This window comes from Denticeps clupeoides, chromosome 17, assembly GCF_900700375.1.
Source record: "Denticeps clupeoides chromosome 17, fDenClu1.1, whole genome shotgun sequence".
Classification (NCBI taxonomy): Eukaryota; Metazoa; Chordata; class Actinopteri; order Clupeiformes; family Denticipitidae; genus Denticeps; species Denticeps clupeoides.
Genome location: NC_041723.1, coordinates 10,123,712 through 10,142,290, shown reverse-complemented (window position 1 = coordinate 10,142,290; position 18,579 = coordinate 10,123,712). Strand labels below are relative to the sequence as shown.

The 18,579-nt window shown below is 42.7% G+C and overlaps 3 protein-coding genes across 15 annotated transcripts in view; 2 read left to right on the top strand and 1 right to left on the bottom strand.

Annotated features, from left to right (window-relative positions):
• Window positions 1-97: 97 nt before the first annotated feature.
• Window positions 98-2,372, top strand: kxd1 (KxDL motif containing 1). Its single transcript, XM_028958865.1, has 5 exons — window positions 98-247; window positions 642-749; window positions 1,308-1,460; window positions 1,542-1,588; window positions 1,712-2,372. Exons 2-5 carry the CDS (start codon window positions 655-657, stop codon window positions 1,963-1,965), a joined length of 549 nt encoding a protein of 182 aa, XP_028814698.1. The 5' UTR covers window positions 98-247; window positions 642-654; the 3' UTR covers window positions 1,966-2,372.
• A 281-nt stretch (window positions 2,373-2,653) lies between these two features.
• On the top strand, window positions 2,654-6,642 carry ergic2 (ERGIC and golgi 2). 3 transcript variants are annotated; one of them, XM_028958428.1, is made up of 14 exons: window positions 2,654-2,812; window positions 2,907-3,155; window positions 3,576-3,684; window positions 3,797-3,843; window positions 3,926-3,993; window positions 4,071-4,111; window positions 4,306-4,407; window positions 4,502-4,597; window positions 4,702-4,757; window positions 4,850-4,948; window positions 5,034-5,131; window positions 5,226-5,388; window positions 5,480-5,559; window positions 5,849-6,642. In XM_028958428.1, exons 2-14 carry the CDS (start codon window positions 3,050-3,052, stop codon window positions 5,915-5,917), a joined length of 1,134 nt encoding a protein of 377 aa, XP_028814261.1. In that variant the 5' UTR covers window positions 2,654-2,812; window positions 2,907-3,049; the 3' UTR covers window positions 5,918-6,642. The 3 variants fall into 3 exon arrangements, with proteins under 3 accessions (XP_028814261.1, XP_028814262.1, XP_028814260.1); XM_028958429.1 differs by having other exon boundaries at window positions 2,904-3,155; XM_028958427.1 differs by having other exon boundaries at window positions 2,654-3,155.
• A 3,436-nt stretch (window positions 6,643-10,078) lies between these two features.
• The window catches only part of magi2b (membrane associated guanylate kinase, WW and PDZ domain containing 2b), a 52,783-nt gene continuing 44,282 nt past the window's right edge, over window positions 10,079-18,579 (bottom strand). For 5 of the 11 annotated variants that reach the window (XM_028957640.1, XM_028957644.1, XM_028957646.1 and 2 more), the window contains 8 exons: window positions 18,242-18,434; window positions 17,075-17,251; window positions 16,609-16,794; window positions 15,855-16,218; window positions 14,324-14,522; window positions 14,084-14,227; window positions 13,733-13,871; window positions 10,079-13,343 (listed from right to left, as the gene is read on the bottom strand). In XM_028957640.1, coding sequence (XP_028813473.1) covers window positions 13,195-13,343; window positions 13,733-13,871; window positions 14,084-14,227; window positions 14,324-14,522; window positions 15,855-16,218; window positions 16,609-16,794; window positions 17,075-17,251; window positions 18,242-18,434 — 1,551 coding nt within the window. In that variant the 3' untranslated portion in view covers window positions 10,079-13,194. The remainder of the gene's footprint in view (window positions 13,344-13,732; window positions 13,872-14,083; window positions 14,228-14,323; window positions 14,523-15,854; window positions 16,219-16,608; window positions 16,795-17,074; window positions 17,252-18,241; window positions 18,435-18,579) is intronic. The other 6 variants (XM_028957642.1, XM_028957650.1, XM_028957645.1 and 3 more) reach the window with 4 other exon arrangements.

The window sequence follows — 18,579 nt, the reverse complement described above, 5'->3', positions numbered from 1 at the left end:
CACGCTTGGACTGGTGTTTACGGAAATGAAGGCAGCGACGTAAAACGAACCGACCAATGGGATTCCGCGTTGTAGCACGTGCCTTCATAACAAGGAAGTGATGCGCGGCTCCCTGCACACGGGCCCTGCTCCCAAATGTTTGTTCTCTAAATGAAATATTAGCGGATTCCGAGATACGGTGGTCGAAGGCGACTGCATTTCACGTCGTCCGCGCCTGTTTGTATCACAATTCTGCATTACCGAAAAGGCAAGTTGCTCGGGTTTATTATATTATGGTTTATTACGGTGTTTTAAAAGCGTTGGACAAGCGTTGGTCTTGCTTTATTTTACATTTACGACATTTATCAGACGCCCTTATGCAGAGCGAATTGCAATCAGTAGTTACAGGGACAGTCCCCCCCTGGAGCAACGTTGGGTTAAGTGTCTTGCTCAGGAACACAATAGTAGTAAGCGGGATTTGCGAATGTGTTACCTACTAGACTACTACCACCCTTCTTCAGCAAGAAGGATTTAATACACGTGCTCGATTAATTCACATCGATCAAAATCTGTATTGTGGGCAGTTCCCTCACTCAGGCACTTTAAACGCGATGGGGAATGTTTAATGACATGAGCAAGCTTATTCTGGTGTTCTAATCAAGGTTTGGATGCATCATGGATCCAACAGCGTCGGGAATGTTCTGCAACAGGATGTTAAGCATGGTCAACTCCGAGGACGTCAACGCCATCATCCAAGCGCAGAGACATATGTAAGTAATTCTGGTGCGACCTTCCACCTTCACACGTGGCCGTTACGATGTAGGAAATAATTAGATCACAGGATCATTAATACAAATAGCGGTTTTACATTTGATTTAGAAACCCATCCTCATAATGACTGGGTTTCTGTTAAAATCCCATGATATTCCTACCTGCTTAACTGCAGCTTTAGAGTTTGGAGAGCCACTTGCTCGTATATAATATGTAATGTGAGCTGTTTGGAAGTGACAACTAAACATACTCTACATTTACATCAAATTAAGCTTGATGTTTCTTCTTTTAATTACCTTATTTGGAGGCCACTTGTTTCTCTATGCATTCTTAGTTGTTGTGTATGCAAATCCTAAATAATCGCAGAACAATGTTTTATACTGTGTGGTGGAAATTACAATTATAAAACAGACTAAATTACTAAATATTTAAATCAACTAATGTAATAACTCTTGATTTGTGGACACAAAATATTGTCAAAATAGGATTCACCTGTAAATGGATGTCCAAGTGAAAATGATGGAACTTTCAGTATTTCTGTAATTCTTTGTAACTAGGCTTGATCGTTTTGAGAAGACCAACGAGATGCTAATCAACTTCAACGGCCTGTCCAGCGTGCGACTTCAGCAGATGAACGATCATTTCATCTTGCACACTCGCACTTTAGTGGAGATGAAGAAGGATTTAGACAACATCTTCAGGAGAATTAGGTCCCGTTCTTTGATTGTAAGGCATGGTTGTATTTGTATTTTGTTGGATTTTGTTCCGACCTCATTCTTGTGACCCTACAGGACTTTGAAAGGCAAGATAGGGAAGCAGTATCCTGAAGCATTCAGTAGTAAGGACAACATTCTGCTCATATATCCTTCTTTATTGATCAAGATAGTGATCTTCTGACCAGTTCTATACCTTATTTTAATAATAATAGAGTTTGTTACAATTTGACTGTGTTTTTTTTAAGATATTCATGAGTCCCCTATCCTTGAAGATGATGATGACGAGTTTGACCCAATCCCTCCCAGCGTGGCAACCACCACAACTACAGCAACATCAGAACAAAGCACAGAGTCATGTGATTCCAGTCCTGATGTAATTTCACCCACTGTTAGCCGATGTTCTGAAGATCTCTCACAAGAACTACCTGATACCCCAACTCCCGATAGTCCGAGATTAACAGAGCTACAGCATGAGGGTCCAGACTCAGTTCAAATGTAAGAGGCATCAGGGATTTTGTGTAAAGCCAGGTTCAAGGTGCAAACTGGTATGTAAGCATTGTTATAGTTTCAATAATATTGTTGCATATACCATGTTTATTTTTTAAATTATGGGTCAGGTTTGATTCAATGTTATTCAGAAAAGAGATCATGAATCTGGGAGGCTGGAAGGCCGTGAAAAATGGTGGGATGTTTTCAGGGGATGTTTTCTGCTATGGGAATATTTGCTAGCTTTACATACTAAAGAGAGCATTAACAGCTGTGTTTTTTGCAGATGTAATTTCCTTAATTTAGTGAGGAAACACAAATAATATATTTGCAGTAAATTATTATTGTTCTTGCTTCATCTGGTCATTCTTCACACTAGTTATGAATGTTGACTTCTCAATAAAGACATAATGAAATACATTTTTCTATTTTATTTATTTAAGTGAAATAATTAATTGAATGTTGGCCCTGGTTTGGGCCTCTTGTATTATACTTCAACCAGTTGAGACCACTGGAATGTATGAACTATTGTATGTAGTTCTTTATACATGCCAATGTGATCGTTTTGGTTAGCCGACCATATATTTGTTGCTTTTTTTCTATAATTCTGTGGAGCTCATTTACGGAGCTCGGTCCCAATTCTTCGTGTCAAAAATGTAATTTTACCTTGAGGGCTCTTATTTTGATACTGCAGCCGGAAGTGAGCGTCTTCCGGCGAGACGGGCTCCACGCTGCTGGTTCTTTGCTGAAGTTTGCGTGACCTACCGAAGGGAAACGGTCACATCTCACACCCGTGAGCCGGAGAAGGGTGTCTCCTGCGCGGATTAAAGACTGACGTCGATGCGGACGCGGGCCGGAAGGTACCCCGTCCCCGGCGTCGGCCGGGCTATAATCACGTGAGATTGATGTTTACGACATGGCGCTAGTTTCCCGTCTCCCCCACCGTGTTAGCAGATATTCGCACGTCTCGCTGACCAGGCGAGGTTCCTGAGTGGAATTCACCGGCGTGCGGCGGACGCGGCAGGCTCGCTTCATGCGTTCGCGTCGCCGCCGCTGACGGACCGCCGTGAGGCTGCGTGCGGGGGACCGGGGCCGAGATGAGGCGACTGTCGCGCAAGAAGGCGGCCAACCTGGTGAAGGAGCTGGACGCTTTCCCCAAGGTCCCAGAAAGCTACGTGGAGACGACGGCTAGCGGCGGGACGGGTCGGTCGTTTTCTTTTTTCTTTTACCGCCTTCACACAACTTCGTCTTATTTGCATAACCGGGCATGTTTTTAAAAGTTGTTATTTCCGCCTTCATAACCCCGTCATAGTCGCTCTATAGCCTGTCTGTTGATTACAGCATTGAAGGAAACGATAGGTCTTGAAATCAAAATAAAGTGCGGTTGATTGAAGTGTTTTTCTTATTGGATTTTTAATTATTGAATGTGTGGGCTATTTTAATTGCGTGCCCCCTAGATGAAGTGACGACGTAGAATTTTTAATAAGGAGAACCATGAATTCAACTTTTTTACAGCGGATTCAGATAACAACAAATAAGTAAAATGAATGTAATATTGTTTTGTGTATGATACAGCAACGTCTAAAATAAAAATAAAAAATTGTATTCCTGTTGTACCCGCAGTATCGCTGATTGCCTTCTCCGCCATGGCCCTGTTGGCCTTCTTTGAGTTTTTCGTGTATCGGGAAACGTGGATGAAGTATGACTATGAAGTGGATAAGGATTTTTCTAGGTAAAATTCTACTGGGATGTTCCTTTATGTGAATTCACACTAAACTCTATGTTGCAAGACACTCGTTTAACAGTGTGACCATTTTCGGCATCTTTTTTCCTCCCCCTTGCAGTAAATTAAGAATCAACATTGATATAACAGTTGCCATGAAGTGCCAATGTAAGTCTCTTTCTGTGGTCCATTATATCTTGACTGTGAAGTTTTGTTTTAGAGGTTAAAGTGGCACGTTCTGCGCCTGTAGTTGTAGGTGCAGATGTTCTAGACCTGGCCGAGACGATGGTGGCGTCAGATGGGCTCCAGTATGAGCCGGTGAGTTTGGTTCTGGATTCTCTCTCGCTATGAAGCACTTCCACTTACTGGATGTTTATACCTGTTTATTACTTCAGGTTGTGTTTGAACTCTCGCCCCAGCAAAGGCTCTGGCATAGGTAAGAGACTTACTGTTAATTAATATTGCCTACGATTTCAGCAATTCTCATTGCTTTCATTACTATGGTTTATATTCATGCATGTGGTGATAGAAAGATTGTTTTGGTCGCATGATCTGTGCCTATATAGACCAGGGCTATTACTGATAGACAAGTAAATACAAAAACTAATGGCAGAAGTTTCTCTCCTGTAGGACTCTCCTGCTCATTCAGAACCGCCTACGGGAGGAACACGCCCTTCAGGACGTTCTGTTCAAGAGTGTCTTGAAAGGAGCCCCAACTGCACTCCCCCCACGGTCAGATGCCCTAACAGTACTGTAACAGCATTTTGCGCAAATACATGCTGATCTGGTTAATGATTTTGATGAGTTTGTTTGTCCCACGCCTCAGTGAGGAGGACCCAGACCAACCCCTCAGTTCCTGCAGAATACACGGGCACCTTTATGTCAATAAAGTGGCTGGCAATTTTCACATCACTGTGGGCAAGTAGGTTCCTTTGACGCTTAAGGATCTGTAAGTGTTTGGAATAGGACTGAGCGTTCAAACAGAACTGACAGGCCCCGCCGTCTCCTCCTTACTCTTCACTGCAGAGCCATTCCACACCCGAGGGGGCACGCCCATCTTGCAGCCCTTGTGAGCCATGACAGTGAGTTGGTCAAACGGTGTATTCGTTCAACTTTATTTGAGATTTATTTTTTTATATTTCAAACTATAGAACTATTGTCAATATTTTTTTAGCCTATAATTTCTCCCATCGGATTGACCACTTGTCTTTTGGGGAGGAGATCCCAGGAATTATAAACCCACTGGATGGCACAGAGAAAATCTGCTTGGACCGTGAGTGCAAGGCAACAGCTACACCTGTGACGTAATTTCTTACCAATATCTGGAGAGAGAACGTCGTTCTTCATTGTGTTCACAGACAACCAGATGTTTCAGTACTTCATCACCATAGTGCCCACCAAACTGCAGACGCACAAGATCTCAGCAGAAACGCACCAGTACTCTGTCACAGAGAGGGTCAGCGGTCTACGGTCATAATGTGCCCAGAAAAACCCATATCAAAGAAAGAAAAAGCATTCTGCGAAACACTTGATGAATTTCTCCTTGACAGGAGCGTGTGATAAACCATGCGGCGGGAAGCCATGGGGTGTCGGGGATCTTCATGAAGTACGACATCAGCTCACTCATGGTTACCGTCACCGAGCAGCACATGCCCCTCTGGCAGTTCTTGGTGCGCCTTTGCGGTATTATTGGGGGCATTTTCTCTACCACAGGTAACGCTTGAACGTTTCTTTAAGAAGTGTGGCGACTGACGTGCGGTTAGACCTGTTCGCCTACTTTTTACCCGCCTCCCTTTAACAATAGGCATGCTTCATGGACTGGTCAGCTTCCTTGTGGATGTGGTTTGCTGTCGCTTCAAGTTGGGTGTCTACAAGCCTAAGGAGGTGAGGCTGCAGAAAATTCCATTTCTGAGTGATTTCAGTGCTGATAACCCGCGTGTGCACAAAATTCAACAAAATAAACGACCCAGTAAGGCAGTCTGAATTAAGTCTCCTAAATAATGTGTTAATTGCTGCAGATAATTGTAAATATGTATTGTGTTCAAATAAATGGACGCTGCATCTGCGTTTAGTTTACTATACTGTCCTTTAGATTGTTATTAGAATGTTATTAATTCATTATTACATTTATTTAATCGATGTGATGTTTTTTTTTCTCCTTGTCTCCTTACAGGCCACATTCCAGGATGGATATGTAAATAGCCAAACACCCTTACTTGCAGAGTCTGATGAGCATAATTAGCCCAACCTGCCCCACTTCCAGCCTTTCCTCTGTCAAGTAGGAGACATTTCTGGCAGAAAGATGTGCGTCTCTTGTGTGCAGCTGTGTCGCAGGATAAGTAAGGAACACACCACACCAGGAACCATCTTTGTGGCAGAGCTGCACAGCTCTCACCCATCCTGGTCCAGCTCATCAGTTAAAACTCCGAACTGGGATTTTCCACCCTGACTTCATAGCAACAGTATTATTGTGGATTAATGGCATTCAATTGTATAGATTTCTTTTTTTTTTTTTTACAGTTTTGTTGCTGCCAGGAAAGGCCTTTCTCAGGAGTAAAAGCAACACACAGTTGTCAGTCAGTTTTTTTTTGTCCTCAAGATGTCTATACAGTATTTTGTGGAGCCTTGGAAAGATTTTTTTTTTTTTTTTAACTCTCCTCTGAGACGTTGTGCCACTGCAGGTTTGACCTAATGCGTATTTGTAGTTCTAGGTGTAAAGCCTTTACATCTTAAGTAATTCCTGTCATTTAGTTTCACAAGTGGAAACTATTGAGCTTTTGGCAATAAATGAACGTACTAGGTTTCTAAATATGAAGAAATGGTGTGTGTTTGTTTGGGTTACTTCTGTGAATTGATTGAGCTGTTTGATTTAAACACGAACTGATGTATGTGGAAGTTGCGCTCATTCAGTCTGAACATGAATTGAAATGGTCTGGATGATCTCAATAAAATAATGTCTTGTTTTAAGAAGTGTTTGCTTACTGAACCGTAGTTAAGCATATCTTTCATAGAAACAAAGTAATTGAAATGGCAAATAAAAGCAGAGGGATGCAGAAATTCTATTATAGTGTTGGGGACTTACACTACAATGAGGTTACAGTTCATTTACAAATGCTGTGCTGAGAACATATTTGGAAATGAAAGGCAGCTGAATTGTGCAGGTGGTTAATCAGGATACAAATTTCTTATTCCATCATTATTGTACAATAGTTGAAAAATATAGTCGTGTAACATTACAGGCCAAAAGTTTGGACACACTTTCTCATTCAATGTGACCATTTACATTGGTAGATTCTCACTGAAGGCATCAGAGCAAAGGGCGGCTATTTTGAAGAAACTAGAATATAAAACATGTTTTCAGTGATTTCACCTTTTTTTGTTAAGTACATAACTCCACACGTGTTCATTCATAGTTTTGATGCCTTATGTAAAAATCTACCAATGTAAAGGTCATGAAAATAAAGAAAACACATGAATGAGGTGTGACCAAACTTTTGGCCTGTACTGTAGTCACTTAACAGTTACATTCAAGGAACATTTGTTCCAATGTTATTGGAGTAGTAAAAGGAAATATGTATGCAGCGCAGCACTATGTTTTCATCTGAAGAAAATCTCTCTTACAAGCTGGAGGGCATGGTCTTCATCATGTGTTTGCTCTTGGGCATTGTCCACATGGCCATTGCTGTGTCCTGCCGAGACGCCGGCACCACTGCTATTGGACGAAGGTCGTGAAGCTCCTTCTAATTTCTGTTCCGCGTCACTGTCAACACCGTACGGGAGAGTCTCCTCTTCTGCCACGTCCAAATCTGTTTCTGAAATGTATGTTCTCTCCGGGGATTCAGGTTCAGAAATATCCGTGTTGCAGCAAGTTCGTGGCGCTTCTTTTCTTTTCTTCTGCTCACCAGTAACAGTTTTAAGTGGACTAACTTTAGTCTTTGCCTGAAATTGAGAGTACAGCGGTTTAGAAAACAGACAAATCTATTTTTCTGTAAGAGTTATAAAACACATGAACATTTTACATTCATGGTTTTTATCAGACGCCCTTATCCAGAGCAACTTACAATTTGTAATTAGAGGGACAGTCCCCCTGAACACTCAGGGTCAAGTGTCTTGCTCAGGGAAACGATGGTAGTAAGTGGGGTTTGAACCTGTGACCTTGTGGGCTTCCCACTAGTCTACTGCCACCCCAAAACACATTTCCTTACAAATCAAACACCATTAGACAATAATGTTCCAAATATGACAACTTGGCTTTTTTCAGTATGAGTGACTGTAATGAGTGAGTTTTGCACAAGACATGTCCTTTGATAAAAAGGACAATCACACAGTGAGGCTCAAATGAACTGCTAAACTACCGTTTATAGTACATGACAAAGTTGTTGACATCTTGAATGTTCTTTTGCTGATTGATGTGTTCACAAATGACAACATTATTAATGCAGTCACACACACACATGCTCACCCTGTGTGGCTGGCATTGATTTGGGTTTGTTGAATCAGCATCGTGTTTTTTTGTTGGTGTCTCAAACACGGTACAAATCCTTATACAATAATGATCTTACAAAATCACACAAAAAATGAATCAATCCTTGGTGGTCTGGATTTGTACACGCTACAGGCTGATCACACTGTGATGTAATGTCCTTAAAACACTCAGAATGAGGCTCAGTAGTGTGTGTGTGTGTGCGCCTGTATGACCTCCCTACAACGCCTGAGCATGCTCCTGAGGAGGTGGTGGATGGTCTTGTGAGGGATCTCCTCCTAGACCCAACTCATGGACAGTCTGTGGTTCAACGGGGCAGTGGTGGCCTAGCGGTTGAGGAAGCGGCCCCGTAATCAGAAGGTTGCCAGTTTGAATCCCGACCCGCCAAGGTGTCACTGAGGAGCCACTGAGCAAAGCACCGTCCCCACACACTGCACCCCGGGCGCCTGTCATGGCTGCCCACTGCTCACTCAGGGTGATGGGTTAAATGCACTGTGTGCATTGTGTGCTGTGTATCACATGTGACAATCACTTCACTTTAAAACGTGGCGTTGGTGGATGGAGCGAGACGTGATGTCCCAGATTGATTGGATTCAGGTCTGGAGAACGGGCCTTCAATGCCTTTGTCTTGCAGGATCTGTAGACACTCCAGCTACTAAGCAGTATCTTGCATTAGTAGGAACTCCAGCATGTGGTCGGACTGCCAACAGGTCACCACCTGCAGAATCGCACCTTTATTGGGGACGTCTTGCTAATTGCCTATAATTCAATTTGCGCAACAGCATGTTAAACTGATTGTCAATCAGTGTTGCTTCCTAAATGGACAGTTTTATTTCACAGAAGTGTGGTTGACTTGGCGTTACGTTGAGTTTTTTTTTTTGAGGGGTGTGCATGAAGTGCAATTACAACAGTGCAAGTACGGAGTGTAGACCAAGTGAACTTGGTGCTGGTGTACCTGCACACGGTGCTCCGGTTTTTCAGCAAGAAAAGTCAGGGCCGTTTGCACAAGTTCCTGCTCGTTCATTACGTACGTGGTGACCCTGTAATGAGAAAATAAGCTTGAATGGCCAACCTTGCGAAAACAATCTGCATCCAACAGAACTCGGGAAACATAAGAAACGTTTTGATCAAACCATTAACAAGTCTGTAATACCTCTGCGTCCTTCTCTTCCGTGGTGCAGATGAGCTGGCTTTCTTCGCGCCGTCCTCGCTCCCACGTGTGGCACCAGTTCCCATCCAAGACGGGAGGTCTCGCTGTTTTCCAGACATTGTAGATGCAGCCAGCAGCTGTGGGCGTAGACACGGCGGCATTTCAAAATGTCCGAACAAAAAACTCACGCTTTATTCAGGCCGATGAAGCCATTACCGCTTGCGACCTTCCGTTTTGTGTTGCCAAGTGTCCCGAAATTAAGCAGCCGCCAAGTAAGAGAAAACGAGCAAAAATAATGTAAGATATTGGGCCGTTCGATGAGTAATATTATCCAAAATATATGCCCGAGAAACATGCCACACCTAAAAGAACGGAATTTATAGAAACATAAAAGCTTCCTCGATTGTAATACGCAAACCTGGCAACACAATTAGTATTCTCCGGAGCTACAGGCAGCAAGGGCGCCACGATGCGGACAGGAGAGGAAAAACAATGAGTAAAACAGCACAAAAAATGTTTTTTTTTTTAGCACAATACGTGAGCTTTATTTGAGTTCATTACAAAAATAACCACAAGATGGGTTCAGAATTCAATGAACTTGACAAGCAGCTGATCACATCCAAGTCTGTTCTTCTTATGAATTTCATTGTGTAACAATGACATATTCTAAATAAATACCTTTTCCCCCCATGCCAACATCTTACCTGTTTCTCATACTCAGACAACTGGACATATGAATATGATGAGTAATATAAAATGAATACTTTACACCATGTCAAGAGTTTATTTGACAATATTTAAGAATATCATACAGTAAACAAGATTTTAGCAAAAATGTAATATATCCGCACTGTTGCATTTCATAAAAATATTTGCTCACTTAATCTTTGAAACTATCAGTAATACATTAAACCATATTTATAGGAATACATCTGTACAAGTTAAATACACATCTAACACTACACAGTAATATCGATCTGAATGGGGCCTCATGAGCGTGCCATCTTTCACAGATTCAATATTTTGTCAGAATATAAAACTCTTCACAGCAGGCAGGAAACAGCTTCAACAGTAAAAGCTATGAGCTGTGCAATATATGCTTTTTCGCTGTCCTTTGTAAACAGCAAGTATGAGCGTATGTCTACCACAATGCATCAAATCTAGTGTACCAATAACAGGAATATACTTTGTGCTGGAAGGACCGACTGGCATTTACTGACAGGGCGATACAGCTTTCAAGTATATATTTTTAAAAAATACATACTTTGTCATGTAATGGTTGTCATACGTATTTTTCTTCCTTGGGTACTTGGCACTCTTATACAGATTGCTTAAGATACTTTATCCATCCCCCTTGCTTAGAAAAAAATTCTCAAAATATTCTGAAGCTATTCCAGTTGTGTCATTTATAAATTCGGCATCCCATACTGTTGCATTGGCACACTGATTACATGAAATGTACGGTGAGGAGCAGCAGAGGTCCTTTCCCCCCCCACGAGTCTTAAAAACACACCAACAGAAGGCAAAAAATGTTTACCTCTGGAGCCAGGTCTCCCATGCTGAAAATTAGACCACACCACCAGACAAAGTTTTTTTTTTTAATACCAGAACACATAAAAAAAAAAAAAAAAAAAAAAAAAAAACCCAACAGCATATCAATCACACAAGAGGGTCTCAGATGACAATTTCCAATTTCCAACTATAATTGGTCTCATAGAAATAACACAGAATAGAAAAATGCAGGTACGTTCCCGGGCGCTCCCCCTATGTCAGTGTTGAGTTCAGCAGTGTCGGTCTGTACAGTGCCCACTCAGGCCCGTGAGGGCCAAAGGCACCATGAAGAGCCTTAGCCCAGCAGTAATCTCACCTGCTCCTGGACAGTGACCAACGCTTCCACCTCGCATTACTCTACACGTGGATGTGTGTGTGTGTGTGTGTGTGTGTTGGGGGGTGGGGGGCATATTAAAGACATATTAAAATACTGTTTCAATTTCGAGACTATGAACTCACATCTTTCCTCCAGGAAAATTCAGCAATAGTTTTACTAAAATGCGGGTTACAGTGTCGCGCAACGTACCCCTCACTGCTGGTTCCTGCACTTAAGGCACTCTGCCCTGCCCGCCGTTCGTTCCTCCAACCTCAGCTCCACTGCTCCCACACCTGCCCTTAAACACTCCACAAAGGCCTCCAGTTCTCTCCTCCCTGGCTTCATGACTGGCACACCACAAATGGAACACGACGGGAAAATAATCGCATTATGACTCCACACACAGACCATCCTAGGGTCCTGCATAATACCAATTTGCCCAGGAATGGAGATTGTTTAAGGAATAAATTACAAGTCTTGCTGTGACTGAGATGGCTGTGGTCATGCAGTTCTTTAGTGATTTCAATCAATCGCACAACCACCAACTGTTTACTGGACTAAGACAACCAATGAAAAGATGTTGTTTAAGACTGGATCCCTGCCCCACAGTGGTATGGTACGCCAAGCACAGTTCAGGCTGAACGGAGTCCTGAAAACTTCATCAGACTTGGGAGGGTGCACGCGAACTGGAGCCTGGAGCCTTTTGCAGTTCTATCTCAGTTGAATCCAAGGACTCTTGATATGTTATCAAAGATGAGGCTGTTAATGGTTAGACAAAAATGGATTATCGAACCGTCTTGCTGTTTACATTTTTTTTCTACAACTTTCTGCTGAAGACAAAAACATTTTGAGATGACATTAACTTATTTTGGTCTTTTTTTAACATGAAAATTACATAATAATTATATAATATACATTATGTCTATTATAGTATATATTATATACTAACAACATTGGCGCCATCTCAGAGGAGTTCCTTTTAAGGCAGAGTAGTTAATATCTATATGTTGGTTGAAATGTGGACTCGTTTTATAGTCTCCATAATATCAAATCCATGGATTTAGGCTATACATAATTTAACATTCATCCTCTGCAAGCCATATTATAGGCCTTAGATTTTCTTTCAGTCTGTAGGGTTTCTGACTCATGTCAACTCATACCGGCCAACACCAATTAACAGGTTTCTTGAAACATTAAGAGACTTGTCAAGTGTCAGCTGGGATTTTTGGATGCACTGGGATCCCCTTTCATGCTACACACGTGTCTGCATGGTCTCTTCTTTGAAGCAACGGTTTCCGTTTGATTTTCTTGTTGAGTAGAGACTCCAATGTAAAAAAAAAAAAAAATACCAAGACAAACCAGAGAGCACAGAATGAGGTGAGAGGAGCCTTGATGGGCGTCTTTAATCACGGGATGGTCCCTTTCAGAGAGGCTCCTCACTGCATCCCATCGTAATTCCGATATTGTTCTGTCACTTGCGTTTCATCTTCAGAAGGTGCCAGGGGGAAACTGAGATTTCTCCTCTCACCAGCACCTGTGCTCAGGCTAGTACGTTGTTGGACAGGGTTTATTAATCACATAGTGGCGCAAGTGTCCTCTTCACTCCTAATCACAAGTTTGCTGAGTCTCTTGCCGCGAAACGCACCCTCGGGTGGTTTTAGCTGTACCGCCGCCGGTGGACCTGCCACCCCGTCTCAATCAGCCATCCAACAGCCAGGTGACAATATGGAACTGGCAAGATGTGATATTACTTCATGTAGACATACACAGAGACACAGATGCTTGCAGTTCCTTCAGGGGCAGGCAGGATCAGGGATGAGAGCCGTAATGGAATGAAGATAAGAGCTGAGGCCGGGAGGTGACGAGTGGAGCTACTTCCGGCAGGGCAGGGGTGGCTGCAGGGACAGCATCCCAGGTGGTGGCACAGTCTAACAAAGGGCAAGAAAAAGCTCATCAGTGGCAAAATAAGCAAACACTTGCTTTGTTAACCATGCATTAACCCATCACTAAAATCTAAATTCAACAGAAAGAAGTAGGAAAAAGTAAGAATATGTAAAGATATACAGCTTTTACACAAACCGTATCTTTAGAGTGTCCCATTATGAAGAAATAGGGGGAGCCTAGTGTGTCACTTTTCATGCACATGGAGAGGTTGGAAGATACCATTCCTACAGGGGAAGGGGAGTAAAAGCCTCGACCGTCATTAGGGTTACAGCAGAATCAGTGAAGAAGACAGGTAGTTAGATGAAGAGAACACAGATGGACAAGAGACGCTTCCCAGAGAGACATTCACAAAACAGAGTGAAACACAATAGAGTTAGTGTTAGAAACAAGTATTAATAGTCACACCAGGGACCATAAATTAGATACACTTCAAATACACTACAATGTGAGATATTCTAATGATAAAAGATACTGTAATATTGTAATCAAAGCCATGCTCATCATAGCTCTTGAAATAAGTTGTAGTGTGCATGAAGAGAATTAGTCTTTGCAGTCAGTGGCAGATATCAGTGATCTGAGTGTAGGCGAAAAAGACACATTAGCGTGCACTCACCGTACTCAGGCACCTGGCCTGTGCCTCTCTTCAGCAGCAAGCGCACTCGCCGACCCCCGGCCTTTATGAGTTCGATGGCTCGAGCGTGGCTCATGTCCCTTGTGCTGTCGCCATTGATCTCAATGATCTGATCCCCAACCTGGTCAAGGAATAAACATCATGCAGATAACAGCAAGGGGGCACTTTGATGCAAAAGCTGAAGCTGCAGTGGTTCTACGGTGAAGTGCATGCTCTCAGCATGCATTATTAAATCCTAAGCAAGATGATGTGGTTTTATTAGGAGGTTTAGGTCGTGAGTTATCTTAAGCTCTGCTGAGAGCTGGAAGACTGTGACATGATGGTCACTCTCACCCTCATTCTCCCATTGCGAATAGCAGGACCGTCCTCTGCCAGCCTCAGCACGAACAGGTCCATTTTGTACTCCCTCCCACCCCGTATGCTGAAGCCAAAACCCTTGACGCTCTTCTCAAGGTCCACGGTAAAATAATCAAAGTCCTGCAATGACAGAGAACAACAACAACATGACCTTGTAAACCAGCTTCTCCTGTTTTAGAGTTTGCTGGATTTTGTCCAGAGAATTTGAAGGTTTACCTGTGGCCTGTAGTCTGGGACGGAATGCTGTCTGTAGTCTATGAGAGGAGGTGGATGGCGGTAGTCGAGTGTTGGTGGCTGCCTGTAATCTGCCACCGGAGGGTGTCTATAGTCGACGGGAGGCTGGCGGTAGTCTGTAAACGGTGGCTGGCAGATATCAGGCTTGACATCCTGCCTGGCTTTCACCTCTGACCTGTAGCTACCAAGCAATTGAAATTAAGACACCAACTACAAATTGGAACAGGAATCCTGCATGTTGAATTATCCAGTGCTGACTCCAATACTCAATTTTCATTATTCATTTCATATATCAGATTTGATAAGATAAATATTACCATAAAAAGATAAATATTACACTACATATTCAAGATAACTCCACTGTGTACTGATAAAACATGACTTAACCACTGATTTTCTTCTATAATAAAGGAATAATGTGACAAATAGGCTTGAGCAAATGTTTTTTAAAGATAATTGTAAATGTAATTGAAAAGTGTGTTTGGTAAGAAATCTCCACATTGGCTTTTAAGTTAAATAATAATTTGATGCATTTTTGCAGTGGACAAGATTATTTATTTCCGAGGTATTAAATTGAGAATACATTTTGGCTGAATTTTATTTCATTTCCAGAGTATCTGATAAAAACTATAGAAGCCCATCATAAATTCTGCAGTGGTGTGATTCACACATAAAGCCAGGCTGTTGGCTCACCACAGATGAGAATTAAAGTGTAAACACAGGTCTTGCCAAATTAGAGAAAAATCATAATCAAGATATTTTATGCAGACATGAATCAATGCTGAAGGATCCAACCAGTGCCAAGTGACCAGAAAGACAAAATGTCAAGCTTCAGCATCTTATGCCAGCCCCAAATCAATACTCCATGTGCACTTGCTTTCTCTGAAGGGGTCCTCATAAGGGCAGAAGGACGACAAAATTGGATTGGAAAAGCTCACATGCTACATATCATTCCATGAAATGAATTCTGAGACTGTCTCTCACGCACAAAAAAAAAGTATAAATCAAACTTGAGCTTCACTAAGACAAGTGTCTGAGTAAGACATGTTCCCCCTGGGCAGAGCACCATGCATTATTGAAGAGATATCCACAGGTAAATAATTCAGCATCAGGAGTTAAGTGGTGTTACACAACCCAGCTGAAACGCCTTGGCAGAGGGAACGAAGGATGGCCCAGGGCCTTCTGGATTATTAAACTAAACACTTCCACTCAGAGCACAGTGAGTGCTGGCACTGGAAATGATGGCCCTGCACAATGCTGCCGGTTATGCCTGGGTAGAGGTTGAGAGAGTGACCGTAGCTTGATGACATGTTTGTTGAACTCTTTTGTAACTGCAGCCAATTCAATTACTCCTCCTTACTATATTATAGAGCTTGTTTCTCTTTTTTTTGTGACAAATTAAAATGCAAATGTGAAACATTAAGGGTATGAATATTTTAGGAACTTCAAAGTGCCACTTGGCAGCACAAAAAAAAGAAGCCTCTGGGTGACAGTGACTGAAGCTTTGCCATACCTGCTGTCATGGAGGTAGAGTTGTGGTGGTGGGACCGGCACTGTAGTGATCTGGCTTTGAGGGGCCACAGGAATGCATGGTTCAACCATAGGGGGTGGGTGAGGTGCCACGATGTCCGGTTGGCAGGACAGGTCCATGCTGGGCTGAGGGGCCAGTGGGCTGGGCTGCGGAATTGGAGGAATGCTCGGAACTGTTGCTGGGCTTGCATCTGATACCATTGAGCTGGGCTGGGTGGCTTGTGGAGCCTGCTGAGTGCTGGAGGGGCTCTGCTGGGCTACCGGGCTGGACTGCGTCTGTGGGCTGTGTTTCTGGACCATGGGGCTCTGCTTCTCCGAGTTGGGGCCTGAGTGTGGGCCGTTCACGTCTATGTTGGGAGATACAAAATCATGTCATGAGTTTGAATGTTTGCTGTGGTATGGCTGAGCATTTTGACAATATGAAATGACCTAATTAATTTATACTCAGTGATTAATTGCAAACATCTTGAGTTCATAATTCCATTAAGATCCAGGACAGTTTGACAGAAAGGAGTTTGAATGGAGAATCATGCTTGGACATCTGTTACACAGATGATTCATGATTTAACCTTGGATTTGATAGAAGACAACAATAGATGTGGTGGATGCTGCAACTCTGAAAAAATTTTGAACAATTTATTTTCTAGTCTACACTGAGAATCCTTCTCTAATATAAAAATAACACACACACATTCATTTATACACATACATACACATATATATATATATATACAAACCTTCCTCAGGAATGATGTGCAGAGTAACTGTAAGGCCAGCATCCTTTATCAGTTTGACAATATCAGCATGTGGCATGTTGATGATGGACTGGCCATTGACGGCCATGATGCGATCCCCAACCTTCAGCTTCCCACAGCGGTCTGCCGGACTACCCTCAATAATGCGCCCAATCTTATGCGGCACAGCTAAAGAAGACGAAGACATACAGACAGATTCACACACAAAAAAACAGACAGAAACACATAGAAATGCAAACACTTTCACACACAATTCACTATACCAACAGCAAAAACATTATGACACTAACAATAGAGAATGGATGCTACATCCATAAAAGTTGTAAGTTATATTTATGGTGTTTACACATAGCTAATCTTTTAAAAATGACACATTGCAGAAGGAGCAACATGCATGACTGCTTAACTTCTTGATGACTACGTTGTGGGAAAATACTGCAGCACTCACTGATAGTCGTGGTGTTCTCTGGACGGTTCAGGGAGCTGATAATGACGAAGCCGAAGCCCTCGCTCTCCTTGCGGTGGATGAGCACGTCAGTGGTGGGAGGGAGGTTGACCGGACAGCCCTGGCCTCTGGGAGAGGTGTGCTGTGCAGCCGCTGTGCCGTTCTCCCGACACAGCTCACCTGCAGGGGGCAGCACAACTTGTGACAGCCACCGAGATCAGATAAGATGAATGGCTTCCCTCACAGCGGGCAACAAATGATCTTTCTTTATCTTAATGCATATTAGATGCCCCTTCCTTTCCCCTGGAACACCAACAGCAACCCACGACAACGGATGGATGGAAGGAGCTGAAATTTGACTGCATGCCCGATTCTGACAATAACCTTCATCAACATGAGATGGTAGCCTCGTTTTCATCCAAACGTTCTTTTTACACAAGGAATCAGGTCATCAAGTAGATAGACCATGTTAGTCAGGTCTCCAGATTAAAAAAAAAACAAAAAACACACACACACACCCACACAACCAAACCATACAAACCCAAAGTCCAATAAACCAACGTTTGTATTGTTATTATTAATAATATTAACAATAAAAATGTTGGTTTTGGCCACAGAATAACATGACATCCCTAGAAGCAGACCAACTACACACATTGATTAACCATTTCAGGATGCAAGGTCGGGCTTTCTAATTATAAGTCAGCAATATGCATTGTGGTAGTTTAGTGTTAATCGTATAAATGATTCAATAAATGTTGCTACAGGTTGGTGAAGAATTTGGTTCTACTGCTGGTAAGTTTACAGGCACTGTGAAGTCCTCCACCTCACATCACCCCATTTTCGCTCCTACATTGAACTGCTGCAGGATCCAACATCCTGCCCATATGAAGAGCTTGGAGCGAAGCCAGCAACAAATTCTATTGAACCCTGCAGTACTGACTGTGCATCCTGCTGACCCAGAGTCTGCCAGACATTCTTTCAGAGGGGACGAGGTTGTGCAAGTGTGTCCATGGCCATTTGATTAATTACTGCAGTCCCTACTCAGACTTTGACCCTTTAAATATAAGAAGAAATGGAAGAAAGCTCTTACTTCCTGAATTAATTTTCTGACTGAAATGGATTCAGATGAGAGTGCTTTAGAAAGCGACCTCATCTTGCTTTCCTCACCTAGAGGCTGCACCCTTCTTCTGACTGTCAGGGTGACCTGGCCATTGCGAGCAGCTGCATGCATGAGGTCGATGACGTATCGGTGAGGTCTCCCTGCCACTGGCATGCGGTCCACTGACACCAGCTCATCTCCAGGACGCAATCGGCCATCACGCTCGGCAGGACTGTTTTCTATGATGGCTCCGATCACAATCTGTTGAAAAAGGAATCAAATTTAGCAATTTTTTTTTTACAGATAGGCAAGGTAAGGGTAAAAGATCCAAGAATGTAGAGAATATCCTGTGCTCAAAATATAATGTGTAACTATCAATTAATGAATTTCACTGAATGAGAATATA

What these genes read in the sequence shown, in the direction of transcription:
- kxd1 (XM_028958865.1), top strand. Translation starts at nt 655, where the DNA reads ATGGATCCAACAGCGTCGGGAATGTTCTGCAACAGGATGTTAAGCATG. An exon ending in AACATCTTCAGGAGAATTAG is followed by an intron (nt 1,461 to 1,541) that starts GTCCCGTTCTTT and finishes GTGACCCTACAG; the next exon opens with GACTTTGAAAGGCAAGATAG. An exon ending in GTATCCTGAAGCATTCAGTA is followed by an intron (nt 1,589 to 1,711) that starts GTAAGGACAACA and finishes GTTTTTTTTAAG; the next exon opens with ATATTCATGAGTCCCCTATC.
- ergic2 (XM_028958428.1), top strand. Translation starts at nt 3,050, where the DNA reads ATGAGGCGACTGTCGCGCAAGAAGGCGGCCAACCTGGTGAAGGAGCTG. An exon ending in CAGCAAAGGCTCTGGCATAG is followed by an intron (nt 4,112 to 4,305) that starts GTAAGAGACTTA and finishes TCTCTCCTGTAG; the next exon opens with GACTCTCCTGCTCATTCAGA. An exon ending in GGGCATTTTCTCTACCACAG is followed by an intron (nt 5,389 to 5,479) that starts GTAACGCTTGAA and finishes CTTTAACAATAG; the next exon opens with GCATGCTTCATGGACTGGTC.